This window comes from Labeo rohita, chromosome 23, assembly GCF_022985175.1.
Source record: "Labeo rohita strain BAU-BD-2019 chromosome 23, IGBB_LRoh.1.0, whole genome shotgun sequence".
NCBI classification, from domain to species: domain Eukaryota; kingdom Metazoa; phylum Chordata; class Actinopteri; order Cypriniformes; family Cyprinidae; genus Labeo; species Labeo rohita.
This window is the reverse complement of record NC_066891.1, coordinates 31,416,102-31,441,065: the sequence shown is the minus strand read 5'-3', so window position 1 is coordinate 31,441,065 and position 24,964 is coordinate 31,416,102. Positions and strand designations below refer to the sequence as shown.

General features: G+C 37.1%; 3 protein-coding genes across 3 annotated transcripts; 1 reads left to right on the top strand and 2 right to left on the bottom strand.

The window, feature by feature from the left end:
- The first annotated feature begins 4,422 nt into the window (after window positions 1-4,422).
- fbxw12 (F-box and WD repeat domain containing 12) lies at window positions 4,423-9,480 on the top strand. Its single transcript, XM_051096843.1, has 10 exons — window positions 4,423-4,584; window positions 5,109-5,146; window positions 5,303-5,476; window positions 5,610-5,727; window positions 5,862-6,068; window positions 6,152-6,316; window positions 8,178-8,388; window positions 8,504-8,682; window positions 8,766-8,896; window positions 9,139-9,480. Exons 1-10 carry the CDS (start codon window positions 4,495-4,497, stop codon window positions 9,236-9,238), a joined length of 1,413 nt encoding a protein of 470 aa, XP_050952800.1. The 5' UTR covers window positions 4,423-4,494; the 3' UTR covers window positions 9,239-9,480.
- A 102-nt stretch (window positions 9,481-9,582) lies between these two features.
- Window positions 9,583-17,337, bottom strand: ptpdc1b (protein tyrosine phosphatase domain containing 1b). The gene is made up of 10 exons (XM_051096842.1): window positions 17,040-17,337; window positions 15,925-15,959; window positions 15,519-15,693; window positions 15,163-15,243; window positions 14,960-15,078; window positions 14,651-14,788; window positions 11,705-12,756; window positions 10,487-10,669; window positions 10,267-10,377; window positions 9,583-10,195 (listed from the first exon to the last, which is right to left on the bottom strand). Exons 2-10 carry the CDS (start codon window positions 15,932-15,934, stop codon window positions 10,088-10,090), a joined length of 1,977 nt encoding a protein of 658 aa, XP_050952799.1. The 5' UTR covers window positions 15,935-15,959; window positions 17,040-17,337; the 3' UTR covers window positions 9,583-10,087.
- Window positions 17,338-18,850: 1,513 nt separating this feature from the next.
- On the bottom strand, window positions 18,851-24,742 carry adtrp1 (androgen dependent TFPI regulating protein 1). Its single transcript, XM_051097427.1, has 6 exons — window positions 24,559-24,742; window positions 24,313-24,462; window positions 22,926-23,027; window positions 22,634-22,749; window positions 22,374-22,534; window positions 18,851-19,971 (listed from the first exon to the last, which is right to left on the bottom strand). Exons 1-6 carry the CDS (start codon window positions 24,727-24,729, stop codon window positions 19,946-19,948), a joined length of 726 nt encoding a protein of 241 aa, XP_050953384.1. The 5' UTR covers window positions 24,730-24,742; the 3' UTR covers window positions 18,851-19,945.
- Window positions 24,743-24,964: the final 222 nt, after the last annotated feature.

Here is a 24,964-nt window from a genome sequence, read left to right as displayed (position 1 = left end):
GAAATACTACACTCTTAATGGTTCTAAACAGTAACAGAAGAGGGTTCTTCGGTTTGTAACAATAGCAGAACCCTTTTTGGTGCTAAATAGAACCCTTTTTATAGGGTTCCATAAAGAACCATGCTTTGAAAATGCTATAGGACCTTAATGGTGTTATAAATAACCTTTTTAATGATAGCTTGTTTTCATTAATATTAGTATATATTAATATCATTAATATTATTTGTATTTATCTGGCTAGCATTACAATGTCTTGTAGTGTCTATTAGGGTTTTACATAAAAATAATAATAACAACATGTGTCAATTGTTTTTTTAATGATGTGAATTTGTAGCAAAAATTGCAGTGATCTGACAAATCCTCTACGACGTCTGAAAGTCCATTATTATGTGTATTTTGCTGTGATTGAGTGGAAATTTATCTTTAGAGTTTAGAGTTACAATGCATCTCGATCCATTTGTTTATATATATATGTATATATATATATATATATAGACCATAAATTAATTATTTTTGTTACTTAGTGGTAAAGAGGAGAAAAGTCTCCTTAACTGAACAGAGCTGGTCACATTTACACATTCTCTTAAAATGAAAAGAGAAAAGGACATGATTGGAAACCAAAAATTATTTTAAGAAAGAAATCATCTACCTGTTGAGAGTAAGTTGACAGTCTGTGTAGTTGGATCACTAAGCTCCAGAAACTCAGTTGAAAAAACAGCATATGCTGGTAGGTATGTTTTGATGCTGGGATGCTGGTCCTTGACCAGCAACATGACCAGCAAAGGACCAGCTTAAACCAGCATCAAAACCTACCTAACCAGCATATGCTGTTTTGTCACCAGGGTAATAAGCTGTTTGACAGTTACAGATTTGAATATCAAAAGGGCGGGAATCAAGAACCCTAAACTTTGACAGAAAGAACCATTTCAGCATTAAAAAGGTTCTTCGGGATGCTGTGGTTCTAAATAGAACTGTAACTACATGTAAAGAACCTTTAAAGAACCATCTTTTTTTTAGAGTGTACTATAATAAGTTTTGTGGTCCCACTTTATATAAGGGGCCTTAACTACTATGTATTTATTTTAAAAAATAATTACAATGTACTTATTGGGTTCATATTGTATTGCAAAACACTTTTGCTGCTTTAGAGGTGGGAGGCGGGTGAGGTTAGAGACGGGTTTGGTGGTACTGCTAAGTTCTAGGTTGGATTGAGGTGTGAGGAATAGGTAACAGTGTAGCAGAAATTATTTACAGATGTAATTACATGCAGGTATTTTTAAAACATAACCATAAGTGCATTGTATCAAATGATGAGTAAATAGTAGCTAAGGCCACCTAATATAAAGTGGGACCAGTACTGTTAAGTGTCCAGACAGAAGTGGCATTCTTTGTGGCATGGCCATATTGATGATAAACCAGCACAAAATAAATAGGAAGCTGTCAGATGTATTTTAATATGGTTTAGGAATGTTAGAAGTCTGTCAGGAAGAAGGGCATCCGGCGTAAAACGTGCCAAATCGGCTGTGCGGATCACGCCGCTGTGGTGACCCCTGCTCAAGGGAAGCAAGCCGAAAGAGAGAGAGAGAGAAGTCTGTCAGGAAGATAGACTGCAGGTGCTTCAGTAATGGCAGCAGATTTTAGAAAAGGCACAGGTGTCAGATGTCTGTCTGTTTAATCTCTGTACTCCTGAAAAAGGCACATAATCACAATTTTAAGACTCTGTTACTTAAATGTATAGCAGTTTAGGCTACTTAGTATTGTTTATCAATTCTAGATAACCTGTTGCAATCACTCCCTCTGCTGGCACAATCAGTGAATAGAAGGCAGGATCTCAGCTGCCAGAGTTTTTGCGAAAACACAACTTGTCTGTATGTTTTAAAAAGGGTAACTGTCTAAAAAGTGGTAAATTTTAGCACCGTTTTGTCCTGAGACCAATTACTATCACAGTGTCATTTTACTCTAACCATCTAGCTGTATTTTCACAGAATGGCTAAATATCAGATCATAAAGTGATCAAATGAGTTTATTTGCAAAAACAGATATCTCTGTTCAATAAATTGTCTTTTATTGTTATTATGTTTTTATTGTTTTAATGTGTTAGTTAGCTGCATTTTTAAAGTTATTTTTACTTAATCAAAATAACCCAACTGCAGTTTGATCGAGATTAACTGGAATGCACAATTAAAAAACATGATTTCTGAAAAAAGCTTTTGCAAATGAACTCTTCAAATATTGTTTAACTGTTTATATATATTTTTTTTTTTTTTTAAAAACTCCTTATTAAAATGTGCAAAAAGATGAAATCTGTGAAATCTGTAAGTTTGTGTTGTTCCCACATTTCACAGTAACAGAGCACATATTGTCACCTGTAATAGTAGTTCTTCTCAGCTCAGCTTCAGTTGAGTGTCTTTTCTGTTGGGCATGAATTCAAGACGAGATGCCTTTTCAGTACTGTACTCTGTACTCCATTCAACCGCACCACTAACTTGAAGGTCACTGCAGTAATAGTGTGGTGAGAATGAAAAGCTGCGAAGATTTCCCTGATTCTGACACTCTGTTTAGAAATGTTATATTTTATATGTCACTGCATGGATGTGTACCGTTCATTCAGAAAGTACTCAGACATCTTCAATCAGGTTTTCTTTAAATAAATAAATTAGTAAAATGACCACAGATCTGTTTTTGCTGTGGAATGTGGACTGATGTGAAAAAAAACTTATGGTCTGAATGAGGGTTTTGTTAAATAAAACTAAAAGCATAAAAGCATAACTTGAAATACTGAAAATGTGAAATAAACATTAACATATATACATATATATATATATAATTTCAGCTAATTGCCTGAGCAATATTGATTCACCAAGAATATTTACTACAATGTTGTCAAACTGCTTACCAAGATATCGCCTTGTTCAGTAAATATACACAAATACCTAAAGCAGTAAGTAATTTAATTAAATGAATGACATTTTTAATGCAATAAAATCACAGATTCTTTGTACTGACACATATCCAAATGGTGGGTGGATGTGTGTCCCTCTAGGGGGGTCTAGGGGCATGCCCCCCAGGAGAAAATTTTACACATTTTAAAGTGAAATTCATTAATTTGGTGTACTTTAAGAACTCAAAAGTAAGAGCTCCAACCCATGTTTACTGTACAAATTGAACAAACAAAAAAGTTGATGACGGTCTGAAAAAACAGTTCTAGAACCGCGGATAAACGGTCCGTGTGGCGCTTCAAACGACTAGCACATTTAATCCATAACGCTATTTTTGTCTTTCCGCCCCCAAAATTAAGACCTCTTGAAATTATAATTAAGACTTTTCTTTTTCTGGCTACGGGCCTGTTAAATAATCAATCTTGGGTTGCATCAACTCACTAAACGACTGAATTAGTAGCTTAATACCTGACATGTTTCATGCGCTTTAATCGAATCGCTGTTTACAAGAAAAAGGTTCTAGCAGAGGATGGTTTCGATCCATCGACCTCTGGGTTATGGGCCCAGCACGCTTCCGCTGCGCCACTCTGCTGCTGGGAGCGCGCTGTATTCCACACATGTGCTACTCTTTATCTTGTTTGTCCATTTTATTGCCATGAGCAGTGGTGTATAGCTAATGGCGTTTCACCTTACAAATTAATTAGGCTTCATGTGGTCAGCTGTTGAATAAGCTGTTTGTCAGTCGGTAGGAATTGTCGTCTTTGATGTATACAAACTATTTTGGTGTAGGCCTATGTATTTTTTATCCTTTAATTTCGCCTAATTTACAGAATTATTTTTACTGTCAACTTGTTGAAAACGGTTACAGCTTTGAACCATACACTGGCGTTACTGAGGCGATGACATTGACTCATTGAGAGACATACTGACAACATTGCAACCATCAAGACCATCAGACACATGTCTAAGGTCAAAAATATGCTTAGCAGAGGATGGTTTCGATCCATCGACCTCTGGGTTATGGGCCCAGCACGCTTCCGCTGCGCCACTCTGCTGATGACGCTGAGAGCATAATATATATCGGTATATAAAGGGCACTGTATCCCGCTACTCCTGCATTCCAGAAATGAGCTCTGCTACATATCTCTTATCGTTTAATAATTTATTTATTTAATTATTTTTTAATTATGGCACTGTACACAGTGTTCTACTTTAAGCACAGCGTTTGATCATTTTAAATCTGATAAAATAATTACAATAACATAAATGTTCAACACCAAATAGTGTTGGCACGTACAGTAAACTGTCTTGTACTAGAAAATATAAATAATTTTTCGCTTTTGATCAGAGACGTTAATGACATAACATTTCAGTAGGTGGAATATTTTGAGAGTTTACAAAATGATGAAATTAATTACGTAATCAGTATTTTTATGCTATACATTCTCACAATATTTCGACGAGTGTCCCTGAGGCTGTTCCGTAGAATGCGTCACCATGACGTCACCACGAAACTGAAAGTAACAGATACGCGGCAGTAGCTGTAGAAATAAAGATGTGCCAGAGTTTACCTCTGGACTGTCTGATTAGCATTTTCTCACTTCTTCAGGATGAAGATTTAATCACAGCATCCACAGTTTGTAAGGTAAGCGACACAGATAACAATGAATGAGGATTCATATATAAGTAGGCGTCGGCCCCAATTATTAACCTGCCAAATCTAGTTTACTTATAATCTAGAATAAGTGCAGATCTCCTGAGGCTTTATGCGGTCTGTACACTCCTTTCTTTTGTCTCTACAACCTGGGTAGTGATTGGACTTTATTATTTGATGCAAAGGTTGTCATATAGTCCGATGTCACATATATGCAGCTGCTGGATAAACAAAAAATTAAGCCTGAATAGGGACACTGACAAACTTTAATGGACATTAAATTGAAAACACACGTTAAAATATGGGAATTAACTTGAAGTAATAGAAAAAGACAGGCCAGGTCAGAGTACAATAATGAATTTATAAAGAAAGAAAACGTGAGTAAGAAAACGTACACATTCCATTGCAGTGCAAATGTATTTATTTATTTAGAGAAAGAAATGCGACGCATTTTAACTAGTGGTCAGACTTTTGGACCCCACTACATTACATGAAAAAATACGCTTTTTGTTTAGGAATGGTATCATGCTGCAGAAACACCATGGTTGTGGAGGTAAGATGTTAAACAGTAAAATTACAATAATTATCTGCACAGGCAAAATGTATGTATCTTATGATGTTGATGTTACTTTTTATCTTGTGCTTTACACCATGATCTGATGATTTCCATGATTTTCTGATGCGACACTTAAAAAAAATCCTTGTGTAGGAGAATGTGTCTGCAGAGATGGAGTTTCTGCAATGTTTCCCATCTTCTCTCGGACACGGGGACGCACTCATGGAAGGCTTATTACCTGCGCCGTTCTCACCTGGAGATGAAGATGAAAACGGGCAGATCATGTGCAGACTACACGTGCAAAAGCCTACGAGGCCATAAAGGCAAGTTATCCCATCTGAATCCTCAAGAGCTCTGCAAACATATAGCTGTAACGCTGGTATAAGTAATATCAGGAGCTGTTTTAAATTCTGCTCAGTTAATTTTGTCTTTACGAGTTTTTCTGTGATTGCATAGGCAGGGTTGTTGGTTTTGCATACCTGGTTGGAAATGACAGCTGCTCAGATATTTGGAAGCAGACATCAGTTGTATGCAGTGCGTCTACAGACGGCACAGTCAAAGCATGGGACATTCACAAGGTATCACAGGCTTTCTTCTTAATGTGGCAGAGACATATGCAGGCATGTAGCTGGATCCTAAGAAATGCCAGGGACATATTTCACCCCAAAATCAAAAGGTGGTTTAATCTAACGTCATTTTATATTCCATGCAGGGTGTTAATTTATGGTCAAGTCCTGCTCAAAGCCCCATGCAGCACATCACAGTTGATCCGGTGCAGTCTGTTGTTGTCACTTCTGACAACACAGGAACAATCAAAACCTGGAAGGGTGCGACTGGAGAGGAGGTGGCCTGCTTTAATTCTGGATTCTCCAGGACCACACTATTGTCATTTACCAACAAAGACAGCTCTTTTCTCATGGTAGGCTATAATGTATAAACAGACTTATTTGCTAAATGTGTAGTATATGCTGCAGGCCTAAGTGAAAATCGTTTCTTTTTAAGGTGGGAACTGCTCTAGGATCTCTGGTCATCTTGACTTGCCCTGCTCTGTCTGAAGTCTCGAGACACGTGGTGTGTGACTCCTTCAGCTTAAACCTTCTCCGCTCATCGCCGGATAAAAAATGGATACTCGCTGCCTCCGAAGAAAATTTTGACTTGAGCCCGAAGGTAGGCCAAATGCTCCCAAAACTGATTTCAGTCCATTTCATTGTTGCAATAGAGGTGAAACAGTGCACAGCAGTAGGAAGTTCCAGAAATAAAACAATATGAACCTTTCAAGGTAAAATTATCATGTGATGTATACTTCTGCAAAAACTAAAAGTGTGTGTAGTTTCAGATTCATTGGTCAGAAATTATTTGCAGTCACCCACTGACTGTGACTGAGATATTTTGAATATGAATATGTGTGTGGAATATTTTGTGATTTATATTTAACTACTTAGAGTCATTAGTTTGTAAATTGTACTGTAATTTTCATTTGATTATGTCATTTGCAGTTCATAGAATAAACAGTTCATAGCCACTTTAAAAGGTGCAGCATGTATAATTTTGTACTTTTAGTCTTGTTCCAATTTTCAAAAAATATTTTGCTTCAAATCAAATGTTTACTTAGTGTATCATGTCAGAGCTCATTGGTTTGTTTCAGTGGTCAAAACTGTATGTCTGTGGAGAAAATGAATGGTAAAAAAACTATGCTGGAATGTTATTAAAGTGTTTGTTCATCCAAAAATGAGAATTCTCTCATTAATTTTCACTTTTGGGTGAACTAACCCTTTAACATTTTTTAGCTCTGTTGAACAGTGGTTATATAGTGCTGCAGTGATGACATATTTTTGTAGGCCAACTCAGAAGTGAGCATCACCCTGGTTCCCTCAAAAAAAAAAAAAAAAAAAAAAAAAAAGATTGATTTTTGCAGTAAATAAACTCAACAAAAATGTATTATTCTTACATGTTTTGCTCATCTTGACAAATTTTGAAGCCTAATTACAGTTGCCAGAATTAAAGAGATAAAAAAATCTGAACCTGGACCACAAAACCAGTCATAAGGGTCCATTTTTTGAAACTGAGATTCATACATCATCTGAGAGCTGAATAAATACGCATTGATGTATGGTTTGTCAGGATAGGACAATATTTGGCCAAGATACAACTATTTGAAAATCTATAATCTGAGGGTGCAAAAAATCGAAATATTGAGAAAATCACCTTTAAAGTTGTCCGAATGAAGTTCTTAGCAATGTGTATTGCTAACTAAAAATTTGATATATTTACGGTAGGAAATTTACAAAATATCTTCATGGAACATGATCTTTACTTAACATCCTAATGATTTTTGGCATAGAAGAAAAATTTATCATTTGGACCCATTCAGTGTATTGTTGGCTGTTGCTACAAAAATACCCATTCTTTTTAAGACTGGTTTTGTGGTCCAGGGTCACATATAAGAACAAATATATAGACTATGAACAAACTACACCATGGTCACATGACTTTATTGTCAACATCATTACGCTTCAACAACTCTTTCAGTCTTTATTTTTAAAAACATTTTCCCTGAAAGTTAGTTTAAATAATTTGTGTGTGATTATGAACACAATAAGGCTGTGAATGTTGCTAGTGAGTAGATGAGTTTATATGTACGGTGTGATGATGTTTAATATCTCTGACAACCTCTGTATGGTAGTTCTGTTTAGACAGTTGTTAACAACAGTATTTTTAAAAACAAGTAAAAGGTTTAAAAATCACAATGAGATATTACTGATGTAGTTTTATACTGTAGAACAAAACATGAAAATATGAGCTTGTGCTCACCACAGATCTTATTTCAGGCACTGAACCAATAACTCATTCACTGAGTCCAAGACGATGTAAACTGAAGTGCTAAAATGCCAACTCATTTCTGGGCCTACAATAATTTGTCATCCCTTCATCACATTATTCATAACTATAATAGCATTATAGATGTCTCATTTGGAAGTCTTTTTTATTTTACTATGAAATGAATGACATCTGGTGTGTGTTTGGGGAGGTTTTCTACAGTGAGAGTGTGTGTTTCCCTGCTGAAGACGAGGACAGTCTGTGTCATTGTCTGCCAGTCACTGGCTGTTGTGCCGCTGTGTTTCTCCCCTCTCAACCTGCACGGCTCGCAGTCATCCATTCTGATGGCCTCTTCAACAACAAAACGCTCTCAGTCTTTGACCTGACCATGAAGGAATCCAAATACAAAAAGGAAACACAAGGTTGGCCCTTAAAATCTATCGCTTTCTTATTTTTTCGTTCACACTTACAAATTATAAATACAGTATTATGATAATAATATTAACTGATACAGTATGTCATGCCTTTCTATTTTAGCTCAGCAAGTAGCCTCTTTTCAGGTGGCGTTAACCCATCGTTCAGACATCATTCTTGAGGCGAGAGGCAGCAGCACTCTTCTAGTTACTGACGGAAACCATCTGAAGGTCTACACATTTAAAGGAGAACTTGTTGCTAGTTTTGAAGACCATTTGCAGCCAATCACTGCTCTTTGTGTGGTAAGCTGTTCGACCGTTCAATATGCAAACTCTCCCTGTGAATGGTTCCACTCATAAAAATGAATTGTGCTATAATCTTGCAGGACAGTTTTCGGGTGGTGACAGCATCTCGTGACCTGTCTCTCAGAATACTGACCTGGAGAAATAATCCAGAACATGGGCTTACGCTTGAAAGCCAGTATCATTTGCTCGGAGGGTCCTTGTCAAGATCCAGGTACAGCCTTATTGGCTATACCAGGGGTCACCAAACTTAGTCCTAGAGGGCCGATGTCCTGCAGAGTTCAGCTCCAACCCTAATCAAACACACCTGAACTAGCTTGAGGCAAGTTGGAGCTAAACTCTGCAGGACACCGGCCCTCCGGGGCCGAGTCTGGAGAACCCTGGCCGATACTGTCAGTTGATTTTTACATGTGCCATGTTTAAGAGGTAAACTGACCCTATTATATGTATTTCCAGAGGATTCACCAATGTTGCCTGTGATTATTCGAGTATTGTGGGTTCTGTGGAGTCATTGGATGGGAACGATGTTCTGAAGGCCTATACCTTTGATTTCTGACCTTAAAATCACAAAATGTATTTAAGTCCTAACTGACCAGATCCATGTAACTGACCAGATGCTCTACATTGATGAGACAATGAAACAGAAAAAACAAATATTTTTTAAAAAACTGTTAGAGGGAATTGTGGGATTGTTTACATAAAATATAACTATATTTATGCAATGGAACTTCCTTTATGCAATAAACCTAGTCTTAGTCTTCACACCTTTATGCTAATAAAATGAAGTTTTCATTTCTAGTTGTGTGCAATCTAATTATTTTATTACAAATAACTGTACAAACATGGTACAAAAATATGAGAGGTTTCAGTTGCAATGCTTTTCAAGTATTAGCACTGTGGCACATAATATACAGGGTATGGTGTTTCTTTTACATCAAACAATTTACCATGTACAACCAACTTCTACAAATTGGAAAATCACAATTTAGTCTATCTGTGGGCTAAATTACATGCTGGATACTTCATCCGGACCGAGATCTGAGGAACAATCCAGATATACTGCAGCAGCAGATGTGTAGAGCTTGTCTTTAATGTTGGACAACATTAAAGTTATTGTTACATGTTACGCTACGTTCACGCCATGTTGGAATTACTGCAATTACAAGATTCCAAAGTGTTCACGTTCTCGTAGACCTCGTAATTACAGCTTGTATGGTGGGAGTTTTCTAGAGCTACAACTACTACCACCTGACCCCAGCAGATTCATTTCAGCGCTGTGTTTAGGAGTTGGTAGCATTGCCATAAAAATGCATAATTCCAAAAAAGGACGTGAGCATTTCTGAGTACAGTGTCACGTGTTGTCATATTGAGCTTACGGTAATTTCGACAGGGCGTGAAGGCAGCTTTAGACCTCACACTCATTCATGGCAGCCGATCTCAAGTCATGCAGAACAAGCTTCAAAACCCTGTTCATGATTTCATGGATAATCTTCCCACCATCTGTGTTTTTCATCTAAAGAGAGCACCAAAGTAAGTAACAGTATTCATGTAGCCATTTCAGAACATCTTGTAATGACATAGTACCTTTGTAAAAGCTTTTGTCGCTTGCTCCAGAAAAGCGTTCTCGATTTCCTCAGGTATTGTTAATAAATGAGCGAAACAGTCCAGAATACACATCACTGTTTCTCTTGAAGCCTGAAGATGGTAATACGAATTGATTCACATGATGCAGCAATATTAGAATTTATGCATACTAAGTTACCTAAATTCTAACAAAAGAACAGATCTGATATTTAAATCTTACCCTATCTAGGCAATTGAGGACAGTTTTGGGGTCCTGATGGGTCTCTTTTAGTGTGTGAACATCATGAGCTGAGATGACTGGTTCTTTGAGCTGCTCCAGCCAAGACCACATGATTTCAGATAGAATAAATGGGTCTTTTTCCAAACACAGTCGCTCCCACGCACCTTGACGATTAAGATCTGCCTGCAGAGAAGAAGGAACAAATGTACTAATCCCTTAGGTCGTATTTTCAATGTGATGTGAAGAGATTGTTGCTTAGCCAGGTAAGACAACAACTACTTTACATTACACACTAAAGTCATCAGAAAGACTGGGATGCAGAGTTATCAACAGAAGTCCACAGAAACCCCTGACCTGTTGGTTCAACAATAAAAAATAGGCATTATAATGAAAAGAAACTAGAATGCTGAATTAATAGTGGCATTTAACAAGTCCACATGTCCATGTAATAAAGAGGAGGTTTGGCTTGCTTTTGGACTCGACCCAAGCACAAAGTAACCCCCCTAGGGCTTACTAGACTGGTTTTAGTGGTGAGCAGTGGAGGAGGTGAAGCTGTCATAGCAGAGGGATACTGGAAGAACTCTCATATAGGACAGATATAATCAATGGCTGTCCGTAATCAAAAATGTCTGCCTGTGATTTTCAAACACTCCTGAACAGTCTGGTTGGATTTTTCAGTTGTGTGTTTGATTAGGGGCAGTCGTGGCCTAATTGTTAGAGAGTTTTTGAGTTTGAGGTTTGATTCTCAGTACTGGCAGGAGTTGTAGGTGGGAGGAGTGAATGAATAGTGCCTACCTTCAATACCCATGACTAAGGCTGATGATGCAAGGGGCAACTTTTTGAGCAATGTTGCCATAAATGGGGCAACCAGATGGGACACAGAGCCCACGACCAATCTAAATGATCCAGATAGAAATTTGTTACCCATTCCCAATGGGAAAGTGCTCAAGCATTGCTCAAAAAGTTGCACTGTGTATCATCAGCCTTTAGGTGCCCTTGGTGCACCTGACTCCCAATTGCTTCAGGTTTGTGTGTGTGCACTTGGATGGGATAAATGCAGAGCACAGATTTTATTTATGGGTTACCATACTTGACTACATGTCACATGACACATAACTTCAGGATTGAAGTTAACCCTGCAGGATTTGTGGCCCTCCAGGACAAAGGTTGCCAATCCCTGCCTTTAATACTTCCTAGTAAATCAGTATTTGCTCCTACCTGCCAAGTATGCACCTTCTGAATTTGTTCCTTCTCTCCATCCTTCTTAAGGTCTACTGCAAGGGACTGAGCCACCAGGAGGTGACGCGACTCCAGAGACAACTCAGACTGAACAGTGATAAAGGGGACCTCCGAATGCTCTTTTTCATTATGTAGAGTCTCATCAGGGTCAGAGTTTTGCTTGTAGTCTGTCCTCCAGTAGGACAGTATTCTGGCAATGCTTGTAGTGCTTTTCTCATCTGAAACGTACAGAGATTGGCTTCGCTGCAGGACAGACTGCCTCCTGTTTTTGAGCAGTGGAGATCCTTCCGTCTGGTCCATAAGTGTTTTCAGCTCCCATATATTACTGGTTGAGCTGTAGATGGGATTACCCTTACAAGCCCCCAGAGAAGGAGTGACATTGTTCTGGGAAACACAGTTGAAAGTTCCCAGCTGATTGCCAACGGTAGTTGAGTGGATACTAGCTAAAACGCCGAGAGGATTGTCCGTGAGGTTTAAAGATGCTGCTAACCTCTGGAGGTCAGACTCGCTATAGCTAAGGCTCTTACGGACATAGTAAAGAGGTTGTGTGTTGTCTCTGTTGGCTCTGGGTAGACCTGGAAGACGCGGGCTGATCAAAGTCATCCCGTTTCCCATCATCTCTCTGTTCAACTGAAATATTGAACTCTCATTCAAAGTTTTTTCTACCACAGATGGGACGTCAGGAACGTCGACAATGTCCTCCTCGATAACCTGGCGGTTTTCTGCGATGTCCAGTAGGAGTTTGCAGATGAGAGGGATGAGCTTTGGCACGTGTCTCAGCTTCCGAGCCTCGTATCCGTGCAGTATATGTTTCTGGCGGACCAAGTATTGTGAAAGAGTAACAGGCGGCGCTCTAGGCTCAGCGTTAGCAAACACGTTCCTAAGCGGCACCAGGAACTGAGCAAATTGCCTGACGCACTGGAGCTGTCCTCTAGTCTGGATAGAGTTTGGTCGTTTGCTTCGAACTAACAGAATGGCTTGGTCTGCTGTCATCTGTGTGGTGAACAATAAGAAACAGGCCAGCAACACACCTGTGACAACAATGCGCAGAAAGAGTTAGCATCCAGTTAGCGTACATATCGCAACGTTTCAGTTTGGTTGCAAACATTTAAAGGGGTGCTATTATGCTTTTTCACTTTGTGAACTTCAGTCAGTGTGTGGTGTGTATCTTTGGGCATAAAAAAGATCTACAGAGTGACAAATCTCAAAGTCCACTCCAAAAGGAAATATTTCGTTTTTAAAAAATCCCTTTTCAAGAACTACAACGAATGGTTCCTTTGGACTACAACGTTTGTTTTCCACATGCAATGATGTCACAACGTGGTCCATTAGAATTTCATTAAATTAAATCCCGCCCACGGAAATTCGAATTGTTGGCGGGTATGTAGGGACGAGGTGGGGGATTAGCCTAACTTTAGCGAAGCAGTGCGGAGAACCGCTTCAACAAGCCGCAGTGCGGCAGATATAAACACAAGCATTGATTAGAGTGGCCGCATTGGAGCCGTAACGCACCGCAGACGTGTGCAGTGTGTGGTAAGAGATTTATTGATCATACAGTGTAGATAGCTTCACTTGTAACGTGAGTGTCTTTTAAAATGCATAAACTTGCACTAGAATAGGCTAGGATGATCAGTGATGATGTTCTTTGATAATGTTAGGCTGCTTTTAGCCTTATTCTGAAGCTGGTTTCGGGCAATGAAACTAAGTATGTAAATAATTAAATACATTAGCACCATAATATCATGTATTGGCGATCTCGCAGGCTGATGATACGACCCAACACTACTGTAGCGTATTATTTACTCACCCTCCATGCATCCTTGGTGTATATGACTTCCTTCTTTCAGACGAATGCAATCAGAGTTACATTAAAATTTATCCTGGCACTCTCAAGCTTTAGAACGGCATAGACGGGTGTTTCTCCTCATCAGTCCAAAACAAGTCCAATAATATGCATCCATCCATAATAAAAAGTGCCTCGCACGGCTCCGGGGGGTTAATAAAGGCCCCCTGTAGCGAATCGATGCATTTTTGTATGAAAAATATCCATATTTAAAACGTAAGAATCACTTTAATCTAGCTTGCGCTAACAGTTGTGCACGAAACTTGCTTCTTTGTCAAGGGCGTAGCAGTACTGAAATACTGTGTAAGCTGTTCAACAATTGCAACACAGCGGGACAGCTTACCAGTCACAACACATTTAGTTTTTCGAAAGGTGGGCCTTCATTAAACCCAGAACTAATCGAGCCTTATGTGCCAGACTGGGAAAAATGTATTGTAATAATGTAAATTATGTTAAAATAATGCGTTTTTCGAACACCAAGAATGAAAGCATATTCTAGTACACCCCCAAAACAAAATCAAGACTTTGTAAAAGAGCATAATAGGACCCCTTTAAGTATAGGTTACTACAGAATTGAAAGACTGTTTATTAGGGCTTTTTTTCTTTATTTGAAAGCACAGTCAGGGAGAGATAGATCAGGAAAGCTTTGCTGTAGATTGAACAGTGGAGTATGGCAATAGCATGCCAGTCATGGGCTCGATTCCCACGGAACATATGAATTATTAAAATGTGTAATGCTTTAATGTAATATAAACATCTGCTAAATGCACATATGTAAAGGAAAGGACCACATGCTGGGACTTGAACTTGAGTCACCTAGAGTGTTGTCCTTAAGCACTGTTTTTGGAAGCTTGTGCTCACTGCATGGGTACTGCTTATCCAGATGCTTTTAACTACAGCGACTTATGGCAACATTATTACCCAGACGATCCTGGAATAACCTGAGTAACCTGAGGTTAGGTGTGCTGCTCATGAACGCAATAAGAGCATACGGCTGCTTGTAAGGATCAAACAAGCAACCTATCAATCTGGTATGTTTATTAAATTATAAATATATTGTAGCATGTAAAACAGAACTGTACCTGTTCTACCAAGTCCCGCATGACAGTGAACAGCCATCTTGCCTTCTTGGATGGCGAAAGACATGACTTTCACCATATCCAAGATGGATGTGAGAGATGCCACACCATAGTCAGTCCATCTAAAGTTGTAGAAATATACTAAAATAGAGCAACAAGAGTACCTTTACAAGCTGAAAACAGAAGAACAACCACAGCTACTGTTTTTACTTAATGTGTCAAGAAGATTCTTTACACCTTTAACCTATTTATGTCACATTACACAGGAAAGACATATTGAAAGTCTGGCAGAATCAGACAAGTGTCACTCACTGCCAGCCTCCATGAATGTCTCTGGTCGGTAAGTAAAGCCACTCTCGGGATCCAGCGGGTTTCCACAACTGGCATGTTCACCAGGGCACTGGAGGTTAATAACTGTCTTCAAACCACATCTTAACATGATGAAACATTAAATTATAAGAGTGTACCAAACGCATACTCCAGAACCAGTTTTCTTTTTACGATATCGGCTTTACCTCAAAAACTGGCCTATTACGTCAAATTTCTCAATGATTTCGGTGGAAGGGCGGGCCATGGCCAGCAGATTGTCTGTGATCCTAAAAAAGAGAAGCCATAAATCAGACTAATCCATTAATACATAAAACTTGGATTTATTGAAGCAAAATCGTAATCATTTTGGGGATCTAATATCTAATTAAAAGCACGCCTTTGGTGATCGGTTGACTTTCAGAAGAGAAAATGAACATGATATTTTGATGTGCTTGGAGAACACAACACACAGAGAAGCTTTGGTTCACAAGACCGCCAAAGGCTTAACCTAATTTGGTAAAGGCCATGTTTAAATAAACAAGTGTAAGTACACGCAGTGTACCAAGATGAGTAGATTCCTCTGACTGCCTGATCATCTTCAGTCCAGTGTGAAGGATCCTCATACTTGCAGGCCTGCCCACCACATCCCATGGAGCACTGCATGTGGTAGGGGATCACATAACACAGCGCCTCTCGAACCATTGTGTACTTCGCTCTGGGAACCCTGGAACCCGTCACTTTAAAGATCAAACACGACATGATCGATTTAGAAACTCAGGAAAGTCCAGTCACTTTCAAACTCGTGTTTAAAAGTCTGAAATGAATTCCTTCTCAAGTGTCAAGTAGACATCAAAATGTCTTTAAAATGTAAAAAGGCAATAGGACAAAGTCAATCATGGTGTAACATCGTTCTGATGATTATTACTTGACTACGTCATTTACACCTGTAAGTTTTTACCATTTCTTACCAAAGTCCATGATACTCCCTCCTCCATGGCAATATCTGTTTGGGTACAGGATGAATGAATTAGAAATATAGATGTAAAAGAGGAGGGATAAACATTCATTAGGATTCAGGTGTTGCTTATGCTCACCAATTACAGCTGCATTTATTCGACAAGGTATACAGTACAAACAATTAGCTGAATCACACGATCCTTCAGAAATCATTTTATTTTGCTGCCCAAGAAACTATCCATGTTATTATCAAAAACAGTGTGCGGCTTAAATTTTATGATGAGCACAAGTACAGTTGTATGAGTACAATTCCTACCCAGTTCTCATTAATGTAAAAATAATATATTAATCGTTCAGTAATATTTTATTTACGCTAAATGTGCCAATTTGCCTTTAACCGCTAATAACCGCTCAAAAGTTAAACACTGGATGCAATACAGTATGGGATGGTAATGTGCTTAATTGTCACAATATAAAAAATGTGTCAGTTTTTATGCAAACTATAGTTTGGTTTTGTTTTTGGTGTGAAATGTGACACCCATGGAGTCCCAGCAATCCAAAGCTTGTCTTCATACAAAATATGTGACCCTGGACCACAAAATCAGTCATAAGTGCAATTTTTTCAAAATTGAGATTTATACACCATCTGAAAGCCAAATAAATGAGCTTTCCATTGATGTATGGTTTGATATGTTATGGTTTGACAATATTTGGCCAAGATACAACTATTTGAAAATCTGGAATCTGAGGGTGCAAAAAAATCTAAATACTGAGAAAATCACCTTTAAACTTGTCCAAATGAAGTTCATAGCAATGCATATTACTAATCAAAAATTACGTTTTAATATATTTACGGTAGGAAATTTACAAAATATCTTCATGGAACATGATCTTTACTTAATATCCTGATGATTTTTTGCATAAAAGAAAAACCGATAAATTTGACCCAGCCTACAAATAAACCCGTGCAACATACTGGTTTTGGTCACATATATTTACATTTTTAATCAATTCACCATTATTTAACCTGTACATATTGAATTTACTGCTCAATGATATTGTCTCAGACATCCATTAAAAAGACATCCTCTTTGATTCAAAGAAAAGCGTCATGATTGTTACTCACCCAGACACAGCTAGAGAAAATCAACTGTACTTTCCCTTCGATCCATTGAATCCACAGCTGATTTGATAACTTGTCCCTCAAACATACTTTCTTGTTGTAAGAATCAAAAGCAAATGTCACTATATATTTTGTCTTACTTTAAGATGCACAATCTTCTTCGCTGTGCAAAGCTTTGGTATCCGTCCAGATTGGCTGTACATCCTGCTCATTTTCAAACTGCAGAGTGAAGCTAGAGCTAATACTGCTGTTCTGTGCTCACATCAAGCCAAAGAGTGAATAAAGCAGCTATTTCAGACACCACAGAGATTTAACAACTAATCCACTTACTCCTGAAATAGCCCATTTCTCTGACCACTGACCTCAAGAGATCACTTCTAGCTGCATTTTAGTTATTTGAGCTATGTATTTCACTATTTTAATCCAGAAAGAGAAGCTTTCTCGTTCTTTAATTATCTTTAAACTTTGATTGACTTTCAGCAAAAGTGTAACAGAAATGTTCCTTTTTTCAATTTCACACTGCATAAACACCATATTGAGCAATCTCAACATATTGTAAATATTCTTCTTCTTCTGGTTTATGGCTGTTAATTCAACCCATCAAAAAGGCCAGTGCAGCTCGTACTGAAGCCAGTAACTGAAAATGACAATGAGGTGAGGTTCTCAAAGCTTTGCAAACTGATGGACTTACAGCAAATCTGATTAAAGGAGAGTCTCCTAAGTAGGAAGTTGACAACAGCTGACGCACTGCTCCTCCTTTACTCCATCAGCATCAGATGCACTGAGTCAAACTGACGCTCATGTAGATGGTGGCTGTCATGACCCCAGCAAAAATGACCCTGTTCAGAAGTTTACATACACTTGATTCTTAAAACAGTGTTGTTAACTGAATGATCCATAGTTGTGTTTTTGATTAGTGATAGTTGTTCATGAGTCCCTTGTTTGTCCTGAACAGTAGTTTTTCAGCATTTTTGTGTATTTGAACCCTTTCCAACAATGACTATGATTTTGAGATCCATCTTTGTTACACTGAGGACAACTGCGGGACTCATATACAATTATGCAATGCTATTACAGAAGGTTTAAACACTCACTGATGATCCAGAAGGACAAAACAATGCATTAGGAGCCAGGGGTGTAAACTTTTGAAAAAAATGGACGTGTACATTTTTCTTATTTTGCCTAAATATCATATTTTTCATTTAGTACTGCCCTTCAGAAGCTACAGAAGATATTTACATGTTTTCCAGAAGACAAAATAAGATCAATTTATCCCGATCTTCAAATTCAAAAAGTTTTCACCCCCCAGCTTTTAATGCATTGTTTTTCCTTCTGGAGCATCAGTGAGTGTTTGAACCTTCTGTAATAGTTGCATATGAGTCCCTCAGTTGTCCTCTGTGTGAAAAGATGAATCTAAAAATCATAGTCATTGCTGGAAAGGGTTCAAATACACAAAAATGCTGGAAAACCAAAGATTTTGTGGGACCTGAAGGATTTTTCTGAAGAACAGCAGCAGTTTAACTGTTCAGGACAAACAAGGGACTCATACACAACTATCACTAAACAAAAAAACACAGCTGTGGATTAAGAATCAAGTGTATGTAAACTTTTAATAATTTTTATAATTTTTCATTTTCTTTTGTGGACTATATGTAAACATATTTTATGTGAAATATCTTATTCAGGTCAGTACTACATAAAAACATTTTTTTCCACCCCTCTTATTTTGGTAAAATAATTATTTAGCAGATTCTGCAAGGTGTATGTAAACTTTTGACCTCAACTGTATCTAAAGACAAAAGACAGCAAGCCACTTTAAATGAATAAAAGAAGATCCGAGGTTTTATTGTTTATGAATAAAGCACACAGATGACATTAATAATCATTACATTGTGCAAACTAGTAACGGTAACGCTGATTGGCCCTCTTAAGTGTCACTGATGACATTGTCAGTGCATCACATATCCACAAGTGCCACAGTGTAACATCAGTGCAGGAATCACATTGCTCTCATAGCAAACGGATTTGTCCATTCAGTTCACTTAAACAGCTGTTTCTACAACATCTGTTTTACACACATACTGAAATGAAGAGGAAACACACTGTAATGTCAAAGCAGCATTGTATTCTGATCTATAACAACATAATTAGTAAACATTTTCAGTCGTCATGAAATAGCCACTGAAAGGGCTCAAAGATGATGTTAGTGAAAGAACGAACGCAGAGCCATTTCTCTGGATGTGAATTAAACATGTTACAGTGAGGTCACAGATTACTAGGGTTTACTTGTTTCCAATAAAGTCCATCATCAAACTCTCTGCAAAGCCGGAAAATCACATTAAGGGCTTCATTGGTGAGATTACCTGAGTTCACACAGGTTAAAGTGTGTCATTGAGAAAGCCCTCGACACCATCGTGTGACACACTTGCACAGGCTAACACTAACGGTCACAAACTACACAGGAATTCTCTTATTTTATATTAACAGGAAATTGGTGTCAAACTCAGATTTGTTTTAAAGTAATTATGAATCTGTGAAGGGAAAAGTGCTCGGTACTGTCCCTTAATCAATGGAAAACAGCATTCTGGGATATTACAGCATCTGTAATCTAAAATAATGAAAATGATTTTAAAAATACAGCATTTTACTTTGTAAGTGCAAATGATTTTCATTAGACTCAAATTAGGTCAAAAGAAAACAAACAATAAAATATCAGCACGATTCGTGTAAACACATAGCATGTGTACAGTACTAATGCTAGTTTCATTCGGTAAATATGCTAGGGCGAATTAAGCCCCTCTTGTATAAAATACAAGCAATGCTACTAAAGCTGTTGCTTTGTGCCCTGTAAAAACGTGTTATTTGGCTGGTTTGAGCTCCACAAGGTTAATGTGGATCCCAGTAGACATCTACTTCTTTTTCTTCTTCTGATTTCCTTAAAAAGAAAAATTATAGTCAGTATGGATCATAAAATCTGTGATAAAAAGTTTGCATATGTGTTTTATGTTACAGAAAGTATCCTATTTACTATATCAGGCTTTTATAGCTCATTTAGCACAATCCAGGTGAATATGGAGCTCATACTCAAGGATTGACATAAAACATCTCAGCCCAAACTGAGCAAAACTACTGAATTTGCTGCAGATGCTGATATTTATGATGAAATTCTGATGCTTGTAATGTAAATCAATGAGACCTTTATAACAGTAGAGCAGATCCTGACATAAAATGATGTAAATATCAGTGGTCACTCTATATCTCCAATAATATGTCGTAGTAAGATGAGACTGAAATGATCCGAACATATAATGCATTGCAATCCAATGAGATGTTTTGGAGGCTTGGGAAAATCATTCCTCCATGGAGGAACAGTGAAAGTAAAGCTTTTTAAAGATCCTGATGATCAGATTTGACACTCACAGATTTTTCTACAAAACAATTCATGGAGAATCAAGTAAAGTCAAGCTGATTCAGTCCAGTAAGTGTTCATCTGGAAATATTACTTACAATATGTGATGGGTATTTGTATTTGTCAAAATTATCGATTTTTCTTTTATTAAGTAAAGATCATGTTCCTTGGAGATACTTTGTAATTTTCCTACCATAAATATACCAAAACTTCACTTTTAATTAGTAATATGGATTGCTAAAAAAAGTTCTTAGCTAAGAGTTTTCTCTTAAAACCTTTTCACAAAGCTGCTGAGACAGACTTTTACTAGGGAATAGAGAGACGTCTTAAGCTAAGAGTAAGAGCAGGGTTGACCTCATTGCTATGGATGATGTCAGCATGCCTACTAACTACGCACACGGTGATTGGCTGATAGGGGAGGGGTCTCCATCAGAGATTGTTCATAGAAATATTGTAGAGCACAATATTATGGTGCCATATTTAAATAAAGGTTTAAAAGTAAAAATGTAGGCACATTCAAATAAGGATTTTAAAATGCTAAGTGTCACTAATTAAAAAATTAGATGCTCAGTCTCTTACATGTGTGCTTCTTGTAAACAATTAGCAGATATGCATATAAACACCCTTTAATTAACTGTAATGGTGCCTGCTGGTCTCTACTGGTAATTGGTCGCCTTCTATTGGTGACTTGTTAAAACCACTAAATCCTAATGAAACAATGGTTAATGGTTAAATGGTTAAAAGTTGATGGTTTGTAATGGTATTTGTAAAATTTCTGATGGTTTGTATTGTTTTTTTTTCAGCAGGGAGGATAGTTTGTGATTTGGTCTTAGTGACTTAGGAGTCCTCTTCACTACTCCTTACGTTTCACAGACTTAGGTTAGTAGCTAGTTTTAGAGCTAAAACACTTTGTGAAATAAAGCAAAAATTTAGACTAACAAGCCCATTATTTTTAAGATTTTCTCCTAAATCGGCAAGTTCTGAAATACTTTTAGCCTTAAGATGTTTTGTGAATACGGGCCCAGATTTTCTAATAGCTGTATCTTGGCCAAATTGACCCTTATAAATTGTTTTGTGGTTCAGGGTCACATATAATAATACTTGTGCTTACTTTATAAAAATCAGTACTAAAAGGACTTTTACCCAGATGACAGAAGGCATGTAGAAGCAGTGTTGGGGGTAACTCATTACAAGTAACACGAGTTACGCAATCAGATTACTTTTTCCAAGTAACTAGTAAAGTAATGCATTACTTTTAAATTTACAAGAAAATATCTGTTACTTTTCCAAAAAAAAAAAAATTCAGTATTCCTCAAAATGAATAAAAACAGCGAAATGCAACTCAGAATATGACACAAACCTGCAATAATTCAATGTTAAATAATACAAATATCCTTTTTTGTATTTAATCCCATTTTATTAACCAGTGTCTTTGCTGCTGACCTTCAGTGATCCAATTCAACCATACTAATAAGCAAAAATGACTTCAGATAAACTAATATTTGTTCTTTTTTTTATTGCTGAAGAGTGTTGAACTTTTTCTTCTGTGTTCTACTGCACAGACGTGAATTTACTTTTCCTTCAGCCTGAGGCTTTTGGTGTAAAAAGGCTTTTACATTTGACAAAAATATAATTTTTGATATTAAAAACAAAGAAGCAAGCCCTGCCCAGATTTAAAAAGTAGAGCAAACGTAACGTAATTCATTACTTTCCAGAAAGAGTAACTAAGTAACGTAATTAGTTACTTTTTTTAGGGAGTAACTCAATATTGTAATGCATTACGTTTAAAAGTAACTTTCCCCAACACTCTGTAGAAGACTGTGTTTTGATCATTTTGTGATTTTGTGATGTAGATGCCTTAGAACAATAAGTAGAGTTAAATCTCAGAGCTTTTTAAAAGACAGTTAAATCTAAGGCCCATTTCTCACCTGTGCTGCTCCACATCATGAGGCTGAGCTTCTCTCCTAACAGGTAAAGAGGAGCCATGGTGAGCGACGCACCACCGAGGAAGAGACACAATCCCACGGGACTCAAGTGAGCCATGATAGGATACACCCAAATCCCTGACGCATGGTGCACCCACAACACCCTAATGAGGGACAGACGCATTAAAAAAAACGCAGAGAACATAGAAAACTCAAGACTTTTGATTAGATGTGATGGATGGATGCAAGCAGAAGGAGATTACCATGACAGATACAAAGCAGCAAATAAGGCCAGACTGAAAATCCCTTTTGTGCGACTGGGATATTTGTGATTCTGAAGGAACATCTCCAGCAGCAGCAAAGGCATGATGATTGTGTGCTGGAGGAAAACACAAATAAATCATCCTTAAACCAGTCCTGAACAAATGCATATCCTCACATGTCCATCCTGCATTACATCAGAGCTGTATGTGAGGCTGTAGAGTTTTATTAGGTGTGCACATAAACATACAGTCACTGAATTCAGTTACAGTACATAAAAAACAATGGTCTCACCATTGCATGATTCATCCAGATGGGAATGATTTCATCTAACATTTTTGGATACACCAGCTCTCTGTTGTAAGTGTAGAGAGTCCAGAAAGAAACAAACACAAACTGCAAGCAAGAAGAACACGATCAAAATAATCAGTACATTCTAAGTTCACATTAGTAGTCCACCAATAAAGTTAAATTAATAAATACATAAAAATAAACACATGTACTTATTTTTAACAATCAATATCTAAAGTGCAGGCTGTCAAATGTCTAATATAAGTAATACACAGAATTACTGAAACTGGCACTTATTTTACACTATCAAATCAATATTCATTATTAGAAAAATGTATTGTTGAACATGCAAAATTATCAGATAATTAACAAGTCTGATATTAATCCATTGTTAGATAAAAGGTTTTAAGCTGTGTCCTGCTGCTTAGTGTGCTATACTTCACACTACACTAAAACTATTACATTTTTCTTTTTTATACATTTTTTAAGAGCTCATATTCATTGATAGATAGCTTATACTATGCATACAACACTGTTTTAAATATGTATGCATTCAGGACTATTGGTGTGGTGACACTTAACCAGTGGAAATGGTAACCAATTACAGCACAAGATACACTCTTTTACATATTCAAATACATTTTAAAAAATAAAAATAAAAAAGTAATGTCGATGTTTATTATCAGTCATTCAAATATTACAGAACAACTTACAAAATTACAAAAACTGAACCTAAAACTGGAAAATTCTATACAATTATTGTAAAAGCTCTAATAATTTTTTAGCAATATATTTTAATATTAACAGTATGTATTTGGTCTTTGCAAAAATACAGCATCATTTAGACAGTCATTTTCAGAAAAATATCTGAATTAAACATAATAAATCAGACAATTATAATTAATATATATATATATATATATATATATATATATATAAAAAAGAAATTGCAAAGACATAAAATGTGAAAATGCAATTTTTTTGTGAATAATGAAGTACAGTATGACTTAAGATATGAAATATAGCACTGAAGTCATATGATACTGTAAACTACTTTTTTATTGCCTTATTGGAGCTTGACAGCACCAGTTCTCATTCACTTTAACTATATGGCTTTGTATTCTTTAAAATACTTGTGTTCTTTGGAAGAACAATCATAAAGATTTGAAACAACATGAGAGTGCGAGTATAATGACAGACTTTTTATTTTAGGTGAACATAAACTACTAGGTTGTAAGTAAAAAGTAATGTTATACTAAGTAAATATTTGTGGGACTATTGTAAGTTCTTACATTTGTTTATTAAAGAAATTATACACAGAAAAATGTAATTCGACTCGTAAACAATTTCCCAAATTTGTTTGCACTGCTCAGTGCACAGAGTAACTCACAGTCCCGACAGGAAACGCCACAGCAGTGAAGTAAAAGTCCCGGGCTTTAGTGAGGAGCAGAGGAGTCCCGCTGCGGCTCTGTTTGACAGACACGGCGCTCTGCACCACATCCACCAGCACACACAGTCCAAAAAACACCACATGCAATACCTGGAGTAAGAAAAAGTGACACGAATACGCAACTTGTCACGGGTTACAGTAAATGACAGCAGTGACATTGATGGACCCAGAGAGAACTGCTCCTACCAGATTAATAAACGTCAGGTATTTCCAGCGTCCCCCGTATGATCGCACACCGGGGTGTCTGTCTGAGGTTTGCAGAGTACAGTTAGTCCAGATAGTGAAAGCATACCAACTAAAAATAAGCAGATGAACCAACAGGTTCATCTTTGGTCCTAGTCTTGTGGCGGCAGCCATGATTTTTATCGGCTCTGACGTCACCGGAAGGAAACGTCACCAGTACTAAGATTTTTCACGAGAAAAAAAAAAAAAAAAAAAAAAAAAAACGTTTTCACGGGACAGTTGTTGTTATTGTTTTTCAAGTATTCAGTTAAAGTACTCATTATTTATCAAAAGTTTAAATATATAAAATCATTATTTACTATTTTAAACAAATAGCATTATTTGTATAATACTTTCTTGGACATTAATA

Bases quoted from the DNA above. Each gene is read 5' to 3' on its own strand.
- ptpdc1b (XM_051096842.1), bottom strand. The intron at 14,789-14,959 runs GTGAGTGACACT...GCTCTATTTTAG, and splicing joins GACATTCATGGAGGCTGGCA to TATATTTCTACAACTTTAGA. The intron at 10,670-11,704 runs GTAGGAGCAAAT...TCTTCTCTGCAG, and splicing joins AGAAGGTGCATACTTGGCAG to GCAGATCTTAATCGTCAAGG.
- fbxw12 (XM_051096843.1), top strand. From the start codon at position 4,495: ATGTGCCAGAGTTTACCTCTGGACTGTCTGATTAGCATTTTCTCACTT. The intron at 5,147-5,302 runs GTAAGATGTTAA...ATCCTTGTGTAG, and splicing joins GAAACACCATGGTTGTGGAG to GAGAATGTGTCTGCAGAGAT. The intron at 6,069-6,151 runs GTAGGCTATAAT...TTTCTTTTTAAG, and splicing joins AAGACAGCTCTTTTCTCATG to GTGGGAACTGCTCTAGGATC.
- adtrp1 (XM_051097427.1), bottom strand. From the start codon at position 24,729: ATGGCTGCCGCCACAAGACTAGGACCAAAGATGAACCTGTTGGTTCAT. The intron at 24,463-24,558 runs GTAGGAGCAGTT...TTCTTACTCCAG, and splicing joins ACCTGACGTTTATTAATCTG to GTATTGCATGTGGTGTTTTT. The intron at 19,972-22,373 runs GTGAGAAATGGG...TTTCTTTTTAAG, and splicing joins CATGATGTGGAGCAGCACAG to GAAATCAGAAGAAGAAAAAG.